Below are 19,921 nucleotides of genomic sequence, written 5' to 3' on the forward strand. Positions count from 1 at the left end.
ATGTAAATGGGTTTTCCCTATTGTTAGGATATTAACCAGTTTTATATGATTGCAAAAACGCGGATTATAACGTCCACACAGGCTTATGAAAACAAAAATTATGTTCATATTGGAAATGAAACAGATCCACGTGGCTAGCTAGTGAATGAAATTGATGAGTTGAACTGTTTCAGATCTGAACGACAATCCGCCTCAGTTTGAACAGAAAGAGACTAAACTGGAAGTGAACGAGAGTGTGCCAGTTGGAACAACTGTTATGACACTTCAAGCACATGACAATGACCTGCCTCCTAATAATCATATTTTTTACTATATCCAAAGTAAGACATTTTCTCTTGTCTGATAACTGTCTGAAATTGTGAGAAAAATTTTATGGAATTTTAAGGAAATAAAATATTAAAAAATTTTCATAAGGTAGATCCTTGGGAAAAAATGGTATTGGTATTTTAAAAAAGAAAATTGACTGCTCTTCACGTAAAAAATGATAGAGTCAGGGTTTTGGGCTTTTTTATTGTATCCCTTGATAACGAAAGGGTTACCAGAAAGGGATGAGAGTTATACAGTTGGGTGGGATCAAAGTCTTAAAATGAGATCATGAACGGTTTTAAAATTTGATCATAAAGTAACAATTTTTATGGAAAGAATTCTCAGCTAAAATTTAGTGAGCTGTATTGCATTATTGAAAATTTACTTTTAGACATTGCTCATTAAAACCCCTAACTTACTTGTCTAAATATCGAAAGATCCCCCGCAATTTATTTGGGAATGTTATAGGAATGTGTTTTATTGAGCGACACTTCAAAGGAAAAAGCCATGGATCGTTGAAAGTATTTTTTTAGAATTGACGATGGAAAAACTAATTGATTAAACGGCTGCATTAGTTTTTGTGTTGCTTATTTAGATAGTACAGCATTTCAAAATGATTCCTCAAAAGGTAATCAACAAATCAGTCAATTCTGTTCATCAACTTCAGTTGTGTCACTTCACAATTCATTCACGTTTTCATTTCTACGTGAACTGAAACTAAAAAGTGCCCACGTGAACACAAAGCTGTTCGCAGAGCCGAGAATGTCACAAAGCAGATTTTCTGGTCGAAAAATGAGTTCGAAAAAAAACTATCTGACATTGTATGGCAACTTTACGCAAAAATTGAGATAGCATCGGTTGAAATTTCAGAAAAATATTTGGTTTTTCAAAATTTACGAAAATTTATTTTTCTAGAAAAATTAGCCTTTCTGACATTCTGCTAATTGCGCTTTCGTTGGAACAATCTTGCGTTTTTCAACCCCAGAAGTGTGGATAATTAGTTAATTTTAGTATATTAGTCACTATATTTGTTAACGAGTGTTTTCATACCTTGGCTTAACTGTATTATTCACTCATTACCTCTGATTCTATTAGAATTGTGACCCGCATATTTACAGTATGGGTTTGGCATGTTGTTATTTCAGCTTTTTATGGCTTATTTTACGAATCTTATTGGCCAACAGGTAGACTAAATAAGTGAGCATAAACGCTATTTTAGCATTAGGAGAATAGGCGCGTTGGTCAACTGTGGGCATTAGCAACTTCTTTTCTGTAACAGTTTTTCTCTCTGAGTTGGTTTTACAGTTTCAGAATTATAGGCAAGTTCGCTTGCTTCCCAATTCTGTTTTTTTTACAAAGATAACAAAAAAACCCTGAAAAGTTTGCTGAGATTGTATGATTCTATCTTGAAACCAACTGAAACCTGGTACATACCACAGAGCTGTGTCCGCTTTTTGATTATTTTGATAAAAAAGAACTAAGCTGGCTTCCGGCAATTTGACTAACATTAACTTGAAGATTTTCAGAATTTTTTTCTAAATAGTTTTTTCAATTTTGATTGATTGCTCTCAAACAAATTTTGTAGCAATTAAAATAGTCCTGTAGCTTTTTTGCCACTTTTCGCCTGACCCATTTTTCGTCTGATTGTTAGTCTCCATGTATGCAATTCACTGTTATGGGGAGACAATTTCATGGCGTGAGGGGGCAGTTCTGAATCTTAAAGGTTTGAACCCTTAAACACACCCTTCCCCCCTCGGCACACCCACCTCCACCCACCACCAACCCCAGGACTCCCCACGTCCTCCCTCCTGGCGATTCTAACCCCCTCTCGTTCATCTCGCCTAACTCCCTTTGTTTGACCCCCCCCCACACACACACACACTTGAACCCCATCTGTTCACCCCCTTTTGTTAGCATCCCTAGGCCCCGGCTGGCTACTACCGAAGCCAACCTTTTGCCGGTTGTTTGAGAGCGCAAATAGCTATTATTCAGGTCTTGTCTTTATTTAAGATTTTTTTTGTTTGACATTTGACTTAACTCATTCAATGTTTCTTTGGAATGCTTCTGAGCTTAGAACTTTTTCAATAAAAACTCCCAAGGTAGTGAACGAGGTACAGGTCAAAAAAGACAAACTATATGAGTTGCAATAGTCAGATAAAATCTGGTGAGCAGATCATAGTTCATTAGGTTATCTGAATTCATTGCAGTGAATGCGAACTAATTGCTCTCAAACAAATTTTTTTAGCAAATATATTTTTCCTCTGGTCTTTTTTGTACGTTTTTTCGTTTGACCAATTTTTTTGTTTGACCCATTTGACTTTTCGTCTTCAACAACGGGATAAACAGATAGCGCACTGAGATCAATAAAAAGCCGAGCAGCTTTTTTAGAGCCTTACGCCTTAGTAGTCCATAAGTATGCGATTAATCGAAACTGTTTTTAAAGACATGATCATGGTGTGGAGGGCCGTTCTTAATGTTATTATTTTCACCCCCTCAGTCACTCCCCCTCTCACTAACGCCCCTCCCCCAGCTCCAACACTAATCGCGTCCGTCCTCTTTCAGCTGGCGATTTCAACTTCCCTCCCAAACCTACCCCCACTCCATTGCTTGACCCCCTCAACGCTTGACCCCCCCCCCCCGCCACACTCCACCCACTCACCCCCCTAATGATAGTGCCTTGAGCCCCAACTGGCTACTGCCAAAGTGAATCGGTCGCAGATCGGTTTGAGAGCACTTGACCCGACGTTAGTTCGGTTATGTCTGATAATTTTATCAGGCGATATGCCTTGCAGATTGAAAGTTCTCAATTTGCAATTTGTATCTTTTCTCTTTTTCCTGTTTTAGTCCAAATGTAAGCAAAAGGGGTTAATTTAGGCTATTTTCCGGGCAATGTGCTGTCTGTTTTTCGTTTTCATTCTATTATGAATTTTTTTGTTATTGTCATTTTTCCGGCATTTTTTCTACTTACAATAGTTGATTATTTTTCTAAAAGTTTGAGTACAAGTGTGTCACCTTTTTTCAGCAATCAAAAGTTTTGTAGCATAGCTTTATGTTTTATAAAATTTGTATTTTAAATTGTAATACCACAGAACTTTTGTCGCTTTGTAACTGCACATTTTTCACTTTAAAAAGTTCTTATTTTTAATGTAGAATTGTTCTAATTTCTATTTTAATCTGTTGCATTTTGTTTTTTTTTTGCTTCCAGAACCTAATTCATTTTTTTCAAAACTGGAAAACCAAATTTGGAGCGAGAGGGGCTTGGAGCTTAATATACAAATCTTATTTTGGCAACTGCATCTTGTCCTTTATATTAGCTATGGCACAATTAAATCGAATAATTGTGATAAACTTGACATTCACTCCAGTTTAATAACTTTAGTTACAATTTATTGATAGCATTCACTTATAATAGGTCAGCTTGTAGTTAATAACTCGTCACCATCAAGAAGTGATTTCTTAACATCCTTTCATCTTCTTCAGCAAGCTTTGTTCAGTCCATGCCCATGGGAGGGTACAGCGGGGGGGGGGGGGGGGGGGGGGTTGGGGTTATTGAAATTAAATCAAGTAATGGTTTAGATCAAATTTGTGGCCTGAAAGATGTAAATGTTGGTTTTAATGATTGGGTAATCCCTGTTAATCCTCTTCTAAATTGAACACCTTGTGCAAATGTTGCCACAATCAATTCAACTCTACTATCCACGTAATGGCCCTTAGCTACAGTTCAACACTGAGGTAAAAAGTCCTTTTGTGCTAATCATTTAGAGAATTGAATCATTGTTGAACAATTTAAGCTTTGATCGCATGCTCGTTATGAAAACATTTTAGAGAAGTTTTGAAAAGCTTGAATTTTTTTTTTGCGAAAATTTTAATTTTTCTGAGAAGTTTCTGTTAATACAAACACATCCTTTTTACACCGATTTACCCAAAATAACGATGACAAATCTATTTGAAAAAGTGGCTGTAATTTTTGGATGTTATGTGATTTATTATTTAATATTGATATCCATTGAATTTGCTCAAATTTGCTCTAAATTTGTTGCATGATCATTTTTGTTAATCCCTTCATAGTATAACAGAAACAATTCATTTGAATTGTAATATAGCAATTAAAAGATATACTTTCTCTGTAAAAATGCAGGAATGTAAAAATATAGCAATTATTAAACGACATGGGACATTGACGTAAACGATCAACTTGCGGTTTGCGAATGAACAAATGTAATCATCCTCAAAATCATTGCAACTGTTATTTTGATTGACAATCTTGATATCTTTTTAGGATTTTAAAATATAATTTTAGACTCCTCTTATTATTTTAATTTAAAATTTCATACTGGTCATCTCCTCAGAAGTTACTTGACTGATAGTATTCATTTCAGTTCTTTTAAATCAATTAATTGGTATATTTTTCCTACAATTTTTGCTAGGGGTATTCTAAGCTTCGAAATGATACCAAAATTATATGAACACCTATTTTTTTTTTCAAATTTCTCGAGCATTTTGGACTTTGCAAACTTCTAACTTTATCCTTAGTTTATCATAAATATGACTTGCGCATAATTGCCTAATATAATTCCTTTTAGACTAAAATTTTTTTCTAACAGAGAAATCTTAACTAACAGATATTTTTTTACTCCGTTGCAGTTATTAATTCGAAGCGGAAAATTCCTTCTGATACGATGGCTTCAGAATTGCCAATTAGTAGTTGTAATAACTACACTCTGAATCAGATAAATTTATTGCAAAATGTGACCTCAATCAAATTGTAACTCAGTACTAATAATTTTATGAAATCTGTGTCACTTCAGTACTGAATTGCTCTTCAGTACTGAATCAGAATTAGGTACGGGTGGGGTCAGTTTTTGCCCTAACATGTCCATAACGAAGTTCGCAGCTGTACAAGAGATGAACACAATTAGGGTCATGGTGTGAACGGTATAGTTGCTCACAGCACGGTGTGATTTTTGAGTATATAGAATTTATTATTCATCCTGCTTTTGTGAACACACACGCCCAACCCATTTTACACAATTCATAATTGTATTATCAGTGGGCTTTGCAGTAGATTCTTGTTCTGCTCTACCCCCCTATCCCTCCCCTCGTTATATAAAATCTGAACAACCACCTTTTTGTTAAATTTCAATGGAATTGGTATGGAATTACTCATCGTAATATCGGCCATGGCTGGTTTCATTTAGGTTTTACGAACCATTGCCAAAGCGAAAACATGCGCTGAGATTAAACATCATATCCGAATTGTCACATTCTTTTAAACTTAATGATCTTTTCCGTTTGTGGGGAGCTCTGTAACCGGGGGAGCGTAGTCATATAATTTTAAACTTAAATAATCTTTTCCGTTTGCGGGGGAGCTCTGTAACTGGGGAGCGTAACGTAATGGGGGGGGGCACAAACGGAAAAACATTTGCGGGTACTTATTTATTAATCAGAAATTGGGCACAATTCACGACGTTTTGGGTTCTGGTTCGGGTTTGATTGAAATTTGAGTTCACTTGTTTTGACATATTTTCTCTCAAGAGCAGGTTATTTTGAACTCAATTGGCATTTATAGTATGTATAACCAGTGCATATATTGCACTGCCGTTTTTTTCTTATCAGGCTATAACTGGATTGAAACATAGTCTATAGACCGAGTATACCCATGGTTGAGAAAAAGGGATAATAATAAACTGTAGTGCCTTGCTTTTTGGAGCAGATTTTGCTGTAATGACTATGGTTATACATATTATCACATACATTAACTTCACCAATCATAGACATGAAATTTGAAATTTTTAAATTATTGAGTAATTTTTGAAATTTGCTCCCTGTTTAAGTTGGAAATGAGGACAGCAAATTCAACATAAACCAGAGCACAGGTGAGGTATACGTGCATGGTCAACTGGATAGAGAGAGGGCAACCAGGTACCAGTTGAAAATTGTGGCCACAGATGGGAAGTTCTCAGATGTCCAGACAGTCAAGGTCATCATCACTGATGATAATGACAACCCGCCTCAGTGTACTCAGGTAAGTGCCCCCGCCACCTCTTCCACCCTGGGTAGAATAGGGTCGCCTATAACTGGTCCGTTTGTTCTAACTCAAGAACTCCAATATTTGTACATATTAATTTAATAGCTAATCGCAGATACCTCTTATTGAAACCATTATCAATTCAAAAACGTTATTTACAAAGGAATCAACACATAGAAGACTAACACAGCTATTTGCTTCTCGATACACCTTTTAAAGTTCATGTGAAACAAAAATTTGATGTAAATGGAAAACAATAAAAATTCAGTAAAAACGAGCTTGTGTTGTGAAAATCAACGAAATACGGGTAGTTCAGGCGACAAGAGAACTTCAAAGAAATAGTGGTTAATTTACTAGTATAGTTTAGATGGCTGTTATTGAAAACACTGAGAACTACTGGCGTTTATCGTGAACCAGGTTACGGTTCGGGATATTAAGTCACAATTTCGAAGCCACCTCTGCAGATTCACGTAACCTTGCTTAAAACACACGATTTGCAGGTTTAAGTTGGAAAATGAGAAAAAATGTTGAAAGTTGTCGGAAAACTTCTGGCTATGTATATAAGAACTTCTGGTTGCAAAAGAGGTTTGGCCGAGGGAATTTTTATTTCTGATTGCAAAAGAGGTTTAGCCGAGGGAATTTTTTAAACTTTGGTTGCATTGGCTCTTTATCATCATTAATTATTCTACTAACTTTTGCAAAAATGAGATAGAAAAGAATAGAGTCCCCCGCTGGAAAATTGTAAATGCATTTTCAGTATTTTCGCGTTCAATTAGCCTAATAAATGAAAGCTTAAATGAAATTCTTGCTGTACTTTTAAGTACTTGTTAAGACTATATACTAAGAGCAAAAACAGTCAGACCACAACAGATAAAACTTTTCAAATGACCATAGATGTATTGGAGATGTTTGTGACTGCTAAGCTGATTTATACCTTTCGCACGTTTTAGGCTGCATTCAATTCAAGTAAAAGATTTTATTTTTAGTAGTACTATAGTTACATTTTGTATTTTAATTTCTCAAAATAAAATAGATTAAGACACGATATATAATTGGCTACCGGTCTAATTGCTAGTAATGGTATAGACAGTTTGAAGCAAACGTTTTTAGCGTCAAAATACTTTTGCACCTTCTTGCCCCTCTAATTAATAATTTCAACTTCAAATTGAGCAGAGAATGTCAAATTTCTAAAATTTGCAAGCATCGTAGTGCGTAAAATTTTGTTCACTGCTATAATTTCCTCGATTTCAATTGGTGCAATGAAGGAGGCTAATCTTAAAGAGGTTATTCTTAAAAAATGCCGCTTTTAATGATGCTCATAAGCGAAAACAGCAATTTCTTTGTTCAATAAAACTATTTTCAACGTTATTTCCTTGTAAAAAATTGTTGCCGTCCCTACGGTTTTGTTTTTGATGTACGTAAATACGTTTTGTTATTGCATAAAGTAGTTGTTTAAATTGTTCTCTTTTTTATTCAACCGCCTCGACTGTTGTTGTGCCTCTGATTGGAATATTTATTTCTGCCAAGTAAAATGTCTCAACATAGCCTATTCGTCTTTAAAACGTATGAATTTCTACTATTTTAGTAGTTGTTGTTTTTGGTTGCTATCGAAGTGTTGAAATTGATCCAATAAGTTACCCGGACTTACGTGTCATAGTATTTCAGCGCTGATGAAGACATTATCAATAACAAGCATTACTGAACCATTATATAATCGGTTCAAAGTCAAAATTCAGACTGCCCAGAGTGCAAACAGACTGACCTATGTCTGGCCAGTATTAATAGCCATCAGCCCTCCGACTGCGATATATCTGGCCAGTAATTTCTGCAGTAGAACCAGTTTTCAGAATGTACATAGTTATTACAGACTTTACAAAATTTTGATTTCGGAAAGTTCAAAATGGCTGCCCCTCATAGCTGAAGTTGATGTTATTAATGGCTATTGAAAGATGTTTTTACGGCAATTTTTCTAATTTTGTTTATTTTTATGCAAAACTTTTGCTTGGCCAATTTGTCTTTTCGGTGATCTAACCTTTTCGGTTTTGCGTGATCTAACCTTTTCGCATTCCCAATTATTAGTGATTGAATCCAGTTAGTGACAGTCTATTGAAAATGATATAAAATATGCGACAAAGTTTTTTTAGTTTTCCGACTTAAATCATTTTAGTTTTGTATAAGTTGTAAAGTTGTAATGCCATAACTCGAAGTCCCTTAGCAAATTGGTTGCCCATATCCTGTTAAAGCAGGGTGCAAAAGCTTAAAGGAGTTAGGAAAATACCCTTCACCATATCTGAAGAAAATATGGCCACATTAAACGTAAGTGATGCCTCATTGGTTTCTTGGACTGCATACGAAACTATCAACGGAACATGGGATTAAGCCAAGTAAAAATAATAAGAACATGTATGTAATACCAGCGGCTGGTTGGTAATCGGACAATAGAATGTAAAAATCAGAAGAAATCAGTAATTGGGTATTATGGCATTGGGTAAAATCTCAGGTAACCAAGCTGGAAACTTCAATAATTTCCAATCTTATTTGATATTATTTTCCTTCCAAATTTATGTTTTAGGACGCGGTACGTTATAGAATCAACTTAAATACTTCAAATGCATGCCTAATAGTAAATACACTTTCATAAATTTCTGTTAGCTTCAGTTCTTTGTTGCTTTTTACGTCACTTTGCTGCCAGCGAAGGCCTGTTTTTTATGCTTTGTGTTCTTTGAGTTTAGATAGTTTAGTCAGAAGATTTAAACTGGTTTACAATTTACTTCGAACCCAAAGCGTACGTGTTTTATTACCACTTGTGTATTAACTATGTAAGGATATGTCTTGAAAAACTAGGGAGCGCGTGGAGTACTGGGTGCCAATTATAAATGAAAATTGTGTACCTCATTACACTATATGAGCACACTTTTATTGGGTCTTCCCCATTGTAGTCCCCACACCAGCTTAAAGGTAATAATGTATAGCCCCCATCGTGGTAAACATGTCATTATGGGGGGGGGGTTGGAGGGAGTATAATGGGAAAGACCCCAATTATTAACTATGTAATGACACGTGTTATATAAAACTATGGAGTATATAACGTACTGTTGTGTGGCAATGAGGGAAAAGATCCATTTGCTCATTTGCTACCTCAATTGTTACCTCAATATTTGACCTATCGATCATTTCAATTAGATTTCCATATCAGTGTATCTAAAATGTTGTGTATGTACAGGATCCGAAGGAGATCAAAATATCGGAAGACACTCCTGTTCACACTCCCATCTTCGACTACAGCTCCAACGTTGTGGACATCGATGCAGGTCTCTACAGCCGGATCACGTTTTCAATCGTTATTGCGGACGGGGCAGAAACGCCCCCGTTTTCAATCAACCCAGATACTGGTGTCCTCAAGGTCTCAGATACGTTGGACAGGGAATCTGAGGACCAGTACGACTTGTGGATCCGGGCTACTGATGGCGGTGGGTTGTTTTGTACCATTAAACTTCGAGTTATTCTCCTGGACTGCAACGATAACGCTCCTCGGTTCCTTGGACATTCGGAAGCCGCAGTTGTCGGGACTTACAACATCAAACAATTGATAACCAAAGTCAGAGCCATTGACATTGATCTAAAAGAGAACAAAACGGTAGAGTATCGGTTGATTGATTCCGCTAACGCGAGATTCGTCATCGATCCCGGATCCGGAATGATTTCATTAGCCAGACTTCTGGACGAATCGACGGAGCAGTACATCTTAACAGTCGAGGCGTATGATCAGGGCTCTCCGCAGCTCTCTAGCAGAACTGAGTTGACGATCATTGTCGGAAGTTCGAAAGATAACCCTCCTCAATTCGAACAGTCAGTGTATCAGGTTTTCGTGTCGGAGGCGGCTGAAATCGGGGCACAGGTGATGTCAGTTTTGGCGGTTGCGTCAGACGAGAGTGAACAATACCCAATCTCCTATTCGATTGTCAATGGCAATGATCAGAAAATTTTCAGCATGAACAGCTCAAATGGTATGTTTTTAAACATCTTTTCTTGGAAATTTCAAGAAATGTTTAGATCTAGATCCAAAGCCAGAAAATTTTTCGATCCTTTTTCATCATGGTCATGGTCACATAAGTTTGCAAGAAAAAGAAAATATTGCTGGCCATAGAGAGGCTCGAACTCTCGACCCTCGCGTTATTAGCACGATGCTCTAACCGACTGAGCTATACGGCCTTGATCACAGTTCAATAAATTGCTCATTAATCCGGGTTTAATTTTCCTTGTATTTTCTAACTCTACCTCTAATTTAGGCTAAACAAGGACAATTGCAAATTACCGACTTTTGACATATCTATTGACTTCTAGTTTCTTATTGTCTCTAAGATCCTTCCCCAAGCTTAGTTGAAACATAATAGGGTCGGTCATGCTATTTTCAACCCACTGCAATTTAGATGCCATCACAACTGGTAGCTAAATTGTAAACGAAATGTACAGTTTAATATAGAAAGTTATATAAACCTTTCTGTTGAGTAGAATCATAATTATTTCTTTCTGAAGTTGCTTGGGGTAGAGGGAAAAACAAATAAATGTGACTATTTTTTTCTTTCAGGAAATTCAAAATCACGCGCTTTTTCTTCGTGTTGAATTAAAACTTCTTAATTATCATAAACAAGGTTTTCCTTTTTTGGTCATTGTTTATCATTGTGCGCTGAAAAGCAAATAAAGTTGGCCATAGAGAGGCTCGAACTCTCGACCCTCGCGTTATTAGCACGATGCTCTAACCGACTGAGCTATACGGCCCTAACGTATATAAACGTCTATGTAGTCAGTTGATTAATCCGGGTATTCTGTTCATTCTCTAGCTTACTCTTTATTTAATTAACTTATGGCAACAGAGAGTCGCCAGTTTTTGACATTTCTAATTTGTTTCATATAGAACCTCCCAAAATAAGCACGATGCTGTAACCAACTGAGCTTTAATGTGGTGATTTGCTTAATTTGTTCTTGCTTGCTTTAATTAAGCGACTGTGCTGAAATATTGTGATTTGATTTATTGCTCTCAGACAAAGTTTGTAGCAATTATAGTCATGTCGGTCTTTTTTATGCGATTTTCCGCTTGACCAATTTTTTGTCTGACGTATTTGACTTTTCGTCCTCAAAAACGGGATAAACAGGTAGCGCCCAGTGGGCATTAAGTGCTCTTAGAGCCTTTCTGCTCACTAGTCTTCAAGTATGCGATTCACAGAATCTGTTTTAGAGACTTATACTTTTGGTGCGAATGGTGGTTCTTAGAGATTGAGTCTCTCCCCCTGTTGCCTTCCCCCCACTGTTGCCACCCCATCAACCCCCCGATGCAACCCCCCCCCCCCCCCCCCCCGTTGCGCTCACTTACGCCCCTTCAATTAAGCTAAAGCTAGCCTCACTAAACGGTACCTAGCTACTGACGAGGCCAACCTCTCGCCGGTCGTTTGAGAGCAATTCGCCCGACGCTAGTCGGTTATGTTAAATACTTTTTCTCCATGTTCAATCTATACCCTATATATTGATTGCATGGCGATTAATAAGAGTCATGTGTTTGAGCGCACGAAATACCATGTTTAAGCGATGAGCTCGATTTAGAAGCCTCTGGGAGACCTGTGGTTAGAAATTTCATAAGCGCATTTTGTTTTGTCCCCACAGTTTTTAAGAGCTTGAGTCTGGTGTCTTTTTGAGAAGTTTTCGTTATGTTTTTTTAATAATATGGGAACTTGGATGAATGGTTAATGTATTTGGCTAGAAAGCTGGTTGTTGCTGGGTAGAATCTGATCAAGCATATTGTTTTTACTAGCTCTCTCTCTCTCTTTCTCTCTCTCTCCCTCTTTCTATCTGTCCATCTTCTTGTCGCTCTCCACGTTTCTTCCCTTCGCTTTTTTCGTTCTCCCGCACTCTCTTTCTTTAGTTTTTTTCTATTCATCTTTTGTCATTCATTTTTGCTCCAGTCGTTCTATCTATCTCCAATTTTTTTAATGCTATGGTTAATAAGTGTCCTATGTTTAAGAGTTCTTGAATAGCAAGCTTATACGAAGCTTATGAATAGCATGCTTTTTAGAGGCTTCTAGGAGAAGTATGATTAAGACTTTATTCTGGACATGTGTAATGTTGTGCATGAAGTTTTCGAGCGCTCAAGTTTTGTATTTTTTGAGAAGTTTTCTTTATAGTTTATTTACTAATGGTTAGCTCATGTAACTGGAAATTTGTTTGTAATAGGATTGAATCTGATTAAGGAAAGTGTTTTGGCTCTCTTTTTCTCTTTCTCTCTCGCAGTTTATTTCATTCTGTTTTCTCGTTCTCTTTAACTTTAACTCTTTTTTAATAGCCGCACAGCGATAGCTGGGGCTATTATTGGCCTTCTCTTGGTTTTTTTTACAATTCAAAGACTTTGAATTGTATTGGTGCGCTGTGTTTTTTTTTTTAAGATGTGTTCACACATTTTTCAATGACTTTGATCTTTCAAAACGGGATAAACAGGTAAAGCCCAGTGGGCATTAAGTTTCATTAGAAGCCCAAAGTGGGCTTTAGTAGCCCTTCAAGTGCTTACAGTGGTGCAGCTGCTGGGATGGCCTTAATTTATGGTTAAAAAGTAATTTTTAGGAGTTTTTGGGCTCAAAATGGTGCAATTTTTCATGTTTTTTGTGATTTTTTTAAGTTTTTTTGTTTGATTAGTCTTATGTTGAAATTTTTAAAAGTTGATGAAAGCTTTTTGCGAGACAAAATTGCTTGTTATGATCTTTTTATGAGCTATATGTTTTGGTACTACAAACACAAACACTCAAAATGATACTAATTTTCGCAATTTTTTTCAGGTTTTTTGAAAATTTTTGTCATATTTTGAGTTTTTTTAGCCCTAGGTGTCAAGAAACCTCATCTAGTGTTTGATAAGGGGTTTTATGATAGATTACTGCTTAGTTTCTAGTGGTGATGTAATGTTTTTCAACTTTTTGCCATCATGAGTTTTAGCATTTTTTGACAGAACTTGCAATTTTTTCGTATTTTTTGACATTTATTGTCGTTATTCAATTTCTTTGAGTCCCAGGGGCAAGAAAACCTCATCAGTGGTTGGATAATAAGATACTGAAAAATTTTTAGTTGTCATGGGATAGGTTTCAACTTTTGAATATCAAAATTTTAGCGATTTTTCTTTTGATAAAATTCGCATTTTTTTCAGGTTTTCGAAAATTTTCGTTATTTTTCAGTTTTTCCGGCTTCAGGGAACAGGCAATCTCTTTTGAGGTTTGTTAATAGGGCACTGCATATTTTCTAGTAAAAATGGAATGGTTTTTAACATTTTGATGTCTCGAATTTATGCATTTTTTTTGATAAACTCTGCATTTTTAAGGTTTCCTAAAGTTTTTGTCAGTTTTTGATTTTCGTCTATTCTCAAGTGCGAGCAAAAATATTCCGCGTTCTAATAAAAAAGTTACTGCATGGCTTTTAGTTTCAATGGATTTGTTTTGAACAATTTAACCTTTCGACTTTTAGAAGTATTTTGATAAAATTTGCAATTGTTTTCAAGTTTTTTCAAAATATTTGTTTTAATTATTTTTTCTCGCCTCAGTAGCCAGCTAAATTCATCCAGGGTTTGATAGTATGTTATTAAATAATCGGGCAGTAGTTGCTAGGCGGGCAATTGAATGGCTTTCATCCTTTTAGTAGAACGAATTTCTATTTTTGAAGTTAAATTTTAAAAATTATTGTCTATCGATATATGAGTCTTTAAAGTTTGGAATTTGGTTACTGGATAGCCTCTAGAGAAACAGAAATGATTCTGAAGATATTTTTATCACAATTTTCAGCAACATTTCCTTATAATTTGCAACTGATTTCTTTAAATTTTTGGTCATTTTCGAGTTAATCGAACTTCAAGGGCCAATGATTATTTTTCAGGTCTTGCTGATATAATACTGGACTGATTTAGGAAACAGAAATTGGTTTTTAACATGTTTTTGAAATAGGTATTTTTAAAGGGGAAAAACTTTGCCTTAGGTTTAAAAGCTTCAAGAGTTTTAGCAATGAGTTTATTTTTGTTTAGGTTTGATTCTTTGTTTCTCCATTTTATGAGATGATTTTGTTTGTGTTCTGGCTGAAATTGTTCAATTGATCTGCTGGCAGGTAGAGTACGTCTGAGTTTTTCATTCAATTCTTTGAATTGTATTTCAGGACTTGTCCTGCTATGTTTTTTTATTTCGTCGTCATGATTTTTGTTACGACCATATGACGTCACAGCCACTTTTTGTTCATTCGTTCATGCAATTTCAACTGAATTGCATGTGTGACGTCATTTTTCGCTCTTAGTGGAGAGCGAGTTTTTTTGTTCATGCGCGTGATTAAATTTTTGGTCACACTTGACTTACCTCACTCTCAAAAATGACTTCCTCTCTTTGAAATTGACTTTTATTTACTTTAATTCAAAGAGATAAGGTCAAATGGGTGTGTGTCACTCTAAATGAAGGTTATTTGAGATCAGTTAATAGAGGCAGCAATAACTTATACAGATTTTTAATCAAAATATAACAGATCAGCCTTCAATGAAAAGACTAATTTTTTTGGTCTGTCTTTTTTACTGTTTTTTTAGACTACTGATCTACGAATCTATTGCGGCTATTTTCTGGCAATCTGCCAGCTATGTTTTTTCAATTTTGTTTGCCTTGTTTTAATTGTTAATTCTACGGCAATAGAGCAAAAATTCTAAGTTTTTTCGATTAATCAACCTCCGGTAACTCTCTAGTGCGCTGGGTTACATAATGACTGTAAAAATTGAACAAGGATAAAAAGAGTATGAATCAACTCACAATGTTACGGCCTCAATTAAATTAAATTTTTGTTCAATTTTTTCTGTAATTAGGAAACCCAAAGCAATAGGGATTCACCGACTGCCGACTTGTCTAAGATATTTATAATCTCCTTTAAACGAGAGCAATTTTTAGTTTTTCGTCGTTACAAAGTATCTTAATTATTTTTTCATTGGGGAATTCAGAATTACACTTGTAGATTGGCATTTGTGTTCTTGTAAACTTTAAGAAACCACACAGCCATTAGTGTTATAGTTTGTGCGTTGTCATGCCGACAATCCACTTGAAATTTTTTTCGAAAACTTGGAGCACCTTGTCAAGGCAGGCAATTTAATGATTTGTTTTTACAAAACTTGCAACGCCTTTGCTAGATTTTGTGATGCCAATTTATTATGAGAAACCTTGACATGTCTTCATAAGATCTCAGTGAAATGGTCAATTTCTTGAAAAACAAGCAAAAAATATTTCTTGTTGGCGCATATATTCGTTACTTTTTCTCACCAAGAATCTTATTCAAGTTTCGTTTCACCGAATGAGCAGAATAAACTCGTTGTCATTAATTGTGGTTTCTTCGTAAACGCATCGGAACAGCATTATAGGCCACATTTATCTGTTCTCAGCTGCCTGGGGGGGGGGGGGTGGTACACAAAGGGAAAAGATACCATTGATTCAGGAATGATTGTGTTGAACGAGAGACTGGACTTTGAGAGAGTGAGGAGCTACGAACTGGACGTGTATGCGATCCAGCTGAACGACTTCAGGAAGCCTCTCTCTGACAAATGCAGCGTGTTGGTGAATGTGACAGATGCGAATGACAATGCACCCTACTTCCCACAGAGTATCATTGAGAGGGATATTCCTGAGGATACACAACATGGGGTGTCTGTATATGTGGTAAGTGTCTGTGCTTGTGGTTCCAACATAATATTTTTGAGTCCTTTACTGTATTAACCCCGACCTGTGGGGGGGGGGGTACCGGAAAGATCTACTAATCTTTTAAAAAAATTTTGTTGATGAATTTAAGTGATTTTAACTGAAGCTCTCAGTTTGCAATGGCATTATTTGCAATGTCATTGCAATGTGACATCAATTTTTCATTGTCACATTATTAATTTTGTTGTTTATTTCGCAGTAAAATTATTATTTCGCTAAAATCGCGAGGAACGCCCAGATAAGAGAACTTATTCCAATTCTGACTTTTTTCAAGGGTGGGTCATAAGCGAGTAGGTGAAATATTTGAAGATAAAGTCAGCTATTGTCATGCTAACCTTTTCAGGCACAAGCTCTGGACATGGACTTCAACACTACTCTGAGATATCACATGGTGACGAAGACTACCAACTTCCACATTGCTCAAGATACTGGAGTCATTGTAGTCGACAGTGCACTGGATTATGAACAGGTACTAATAATGCATCTACGCTTTCAAACCCCCCCCCCCGGGGGGGGGGGAAACAACAGTTCCACGTTTTCATTTACACTTTTCGACTTATTTAAAGCAACAAATTCCCGAGACAATATTTCGGAGGTGAAATTGGTTTTTTAAATGCATTTAGAAAGCAAACGTCAGTTTCAATGTGGCGGATTGTTCTCATACGAATTCCTTGAAACTCGTGTTTCGAAAGCATAAGTATGCGTAATCCTCAAAATATTAAATTGTGTTAAGTATTGATTGCTCTCGAAAAAAATTTAATGCAATTATTGTATTCATGTCTGATTTCCACTTGTCAGTTTTAACTTTTCAGTTGACTTTTTTGCTTTTGACTTCTTGAAATTATAGCCCCCATTATGTTATGTTTATTATGATGGGGCTGTACGTTATATGCCCATACTAAATTGAAGTGAGTCTATAATGGGAAATAACCCGCAAAAAATCAAAGAAATCAGAAAAAGAAGTGACAATTTATTAATAGCTCTCGAACTAAATTTGAAGGCAGTTATTGTTATTAATAGCCGCCGTCAGCCTCTCAACGGCTATTATTTAGGCGCTCTCCTTTTTTAAATTCGCTTTACCTTTTGATCACGTTTTTCGTTTCACATAAGTCACGATTTTCACGTTTGACTTCTGACTTTCCTCCCTCACTGTTTCAACTGAATGGATTTTAGATTCTTACCGCATTGAATTGCGTAATTTAGTGAATGCTGTCAAAGTCAAAAGAGCAAAATCAAAAGAAACGGGGATAAACTTATAAAGCCCTGTCATTATGTCATGGTGCATTAAGTTATCAAAGTTCTTTAAAGTGATTACTAGCTGGCATTAGTATTATGCTTAATAGCGTTCAGTTTAGAAGCTGAATTAAGAGTAATTTTTAGAATCTAACCGAAGATGTACAGTTTCCACACCAAATAAGAACACTTTGAAATTTAGAAAAATTTGGTTAGTTATTTTCTGTTTCAATCGCAATATGCGTCAGGCGGATCAACGGCGGTTTTTTTCCGGCAATTTGCCGGCTATGTTTGTGTCTTTTTTTACGCAAAATTTTTGCTTGAATGTTTTTAATTTCATCATACTTGACTTCCTGATTTTGCGTGATCTAAATTATTCTCTCATTCAGAGTTTTAGGCAGATGAACTTAAGTGCCGGCAGTTTAATTAAAGTCAAATTAAAAGTGCTGTTAAATTTATTTCATTAAAGTTCATTAAAATGGTCTCAATCATTAAAAGAAAAACTCCAATAACATCATTAATAATCCCTCATTGAAGTAAGTCATTGACCTCCTTAAAGCCTGGATACAATAGGATCAACCTCTGTCTGTCGTTCGAGATCAATTCATCCGACATTCGTCGGTTATGTTTGGATTTTTGGTCACACTTATGTTGTCTTTTATATTTCTACACCCTATAATTTTTCGTTTTAAAAGTAATTTTTAGTCCCTAATTCTTGTCAAGTAAATTAAGTATTTTGAATGTGTCAAGAGATTTTAAACAGTTCTATTTTCAGCGGAAGCATTTCACTCTGAAGATAGCAGCTTACGATGGTGGAACTCCAGAACTGAGTGGATACATGCAACTCAAAATCAACATTATTGATGTGAACGACAATCCCCCCAGATTCACAGAGGACGAATACAAAATACATGAACCGGTTACCTTTATTGCTAAGAAATGCTTGAGATTTCAGGGAATATTGTATTCTTTTCAGTATAACACCGCAATATGCTACTCCAGTCGTAAATTATGAATCACTACATAGTGTAACCCAGGAGGAGGTCCGGTACCCATGAAAGGTTTGTGCCAGACGGACATGGGTCTGGGCCAGGGAGTCCGGTGCGACCGAGCTCATAGACTGGGCTCAGACTTTCGGTCGAGCCTTTTCGTCCTGTGCATACCTGATTTTGGTCTGTTCGGTCTGTCCCTTGTCCACTTTCGGTCTTGGATCTGGTTCATACCATATTGCGGTCTCGTAAATACCCATTTTTAAGTCTGTTTTTAAATACCCATGTTTTGTGTGGCCCATACCAACAATGTGAATTGTTTGGTCAGACCTATGCCCATTCTTAAGTCTGTTTGGTCTGGCCCTACCCTTTGGTCTGGCTGAGGAAAAATAACTGTGGAGAGTCAGTATCAATACATTTGGCTCTAATCAGAGTCCCAATTAGCTGTGTGAACTGATCAAAGCTTTCAAGTCCAGCTCAAGACGAGAGGTCCTCTGCAAAAAAGATAATTGGGTGCCGAATTAACCATGTTTGTCAGCTGCAGCTGATCAGAAGAACCAGCAACATTGCGTAGACGTTTGAGCAATGACATCAAGCAGCAACATAGTGTAGCTGGTTAAGGAATTTTAAGTGAGCTGGCCCAGGGTGACCAAAGTCTGTTCGGTCTGACCTAGGGTCTGGTCCAGGGTCTGATTGGTCTGGCCCGTACTAAATTTTGGCCTCGATCCCCCTGTCCGCGATCGAAGTTCATATGTTCTATACCTGTTATGAGTTAGGGGCATCACTAACAAATCTTAAGAAACTTTATCAAATTTTGGAGTCTGTCCGGTATAACAGCGCAGCATATGCCACCCCAGTCGAAAACTATGAGACACTGCATGATGTAGGTAAAAGTGTTTTGTATAATTATGGTATGCAAATATAATGCAACCACTAAGCTGAGAGAGAGGGAGGGGTAGGGAAGTTAAAGATGGCGGCATTAAAAGAAAAGATCCGGTAACAATGTTTGGGTGTTTTTTTGAAGGAGGACACAGATGTATTGAAGCGGATAGAAGTGACAGATCTCGACGGTCCAGACAACCAAGGTCCTTTCACCTTCTCAGTTGTGGGAGACTACTCTGACAAATTCACTGTAGACTCACAAGGAGTACTCACCAACACAATGAAACTCGTAGTCGGTACCTACAATTTCAAGGCAAGTCTATTAATAGCAGTTTCGGTTGTGCGACCCCACCCGAGTCAAAGGTTTCTCCACCATAAATGTTTCGCTAGCTTATGCTCCTTCTAATTTTTTTTTACCTCGCCACTCGTTCGAGAGCAATTCGTCCGATGTTAGTCGGTTTATATTTAAGATTCGAAAGTTCGATCTTCAAGATTTCGCACCCATTCGATTGTCTACAGTTGTCATTTTTTGGTTGCTGTTGAACTCCGGCATAAAATGAGATATTTACGTTTTTTTTACTCTGTGTCAATTGGTAAAATGCATCCTTTAAATTTACGAAATTTGCTCTGTTACGTTATTTAGTTGGTAAAAGTCGGTTGTGCTTTTATAGTTACGTTAAGAATGCTAGTGGAGAATAGTAATTGATATAACTGCCTACTTTCAAAACTTGTTATGTGTGACC

The 19,921-nt window shown here is 36.5% G+C and overlaps 1 protein-coding gene and 2 non-coding genes across 3 annotated transcripts in view; 1 reads left to right on the forward strand and 2 right to left on the reverse strand.

Annotated features, from left to right (window-relative positions):
• Window positions 1-19,921, forward strand: part of LOC142342933 (protocadherin Fat 1-like) — a 191,100-nt gene that overhangs the window by 104,675 nt on the left and 66,504 nt on the right. The window contains exons 34-41 of the mRNA XM_075394612.1: window positions 164-320; window positions 902-934; window positions 6,141-6,331; window positions 9,558-10,341; window positions 15,815-16,035; window positions 16,418-16,543; window positions 18,083-18,226; window positions 19,321-19,491. Coding sequence (XP_075250727.1) covers window positions 164-320; window positions 902-934; window positions 6,141-6,331; window positions 9,558-10,341; window positions 15,815-16,035; window positions 16,418-16,543; window positions 18,083-18,226; window positions 19,321-19,491 — 1,827 coding nt within the window. The remainder of the gene's footprint in view (window positions 1-163; window positions 321-901; window positions 935-6,140; window positions 6,332-9,557; window positions 10,342-15,814; window positions 16,036-16,417; window positions 16,544-18,082; window positions 18,227-19,320; window positions 19,492-19,921) is intronic.
• On the reverse strand, window positions 10,473-10,546 carry Trnai-aau (transfer RNA isoleucine (anticodon AAU)). Its single transcript has one exon. It is a non-coding gene; the product is annotated as a tRNA-Ile (tRNA).
• Window positions 11,040-11,113, reverse strand: Trnai-aau (transfer RNA isoleucine (anticodon AAU)). Its single transcript has one exon. It is a non-coding gene; the product is annotated as a tRNA-Ile (tRNA).

Source organism: Convolutriloba macropyga, chromosome 7 (genome assembly GCF_964194025.1).
Source record: "Convolutriloba macropyga chromosome 7, txConMacr16.3, whole genome shotgun sequence".
In the NCBI taxonomy this organism is placed as follows: Eukaryota; Metazoa; Xenacoelomorpha; order Acoela; family Convolutidae; genus Convolutriloba; species Convolutriloba macropyga.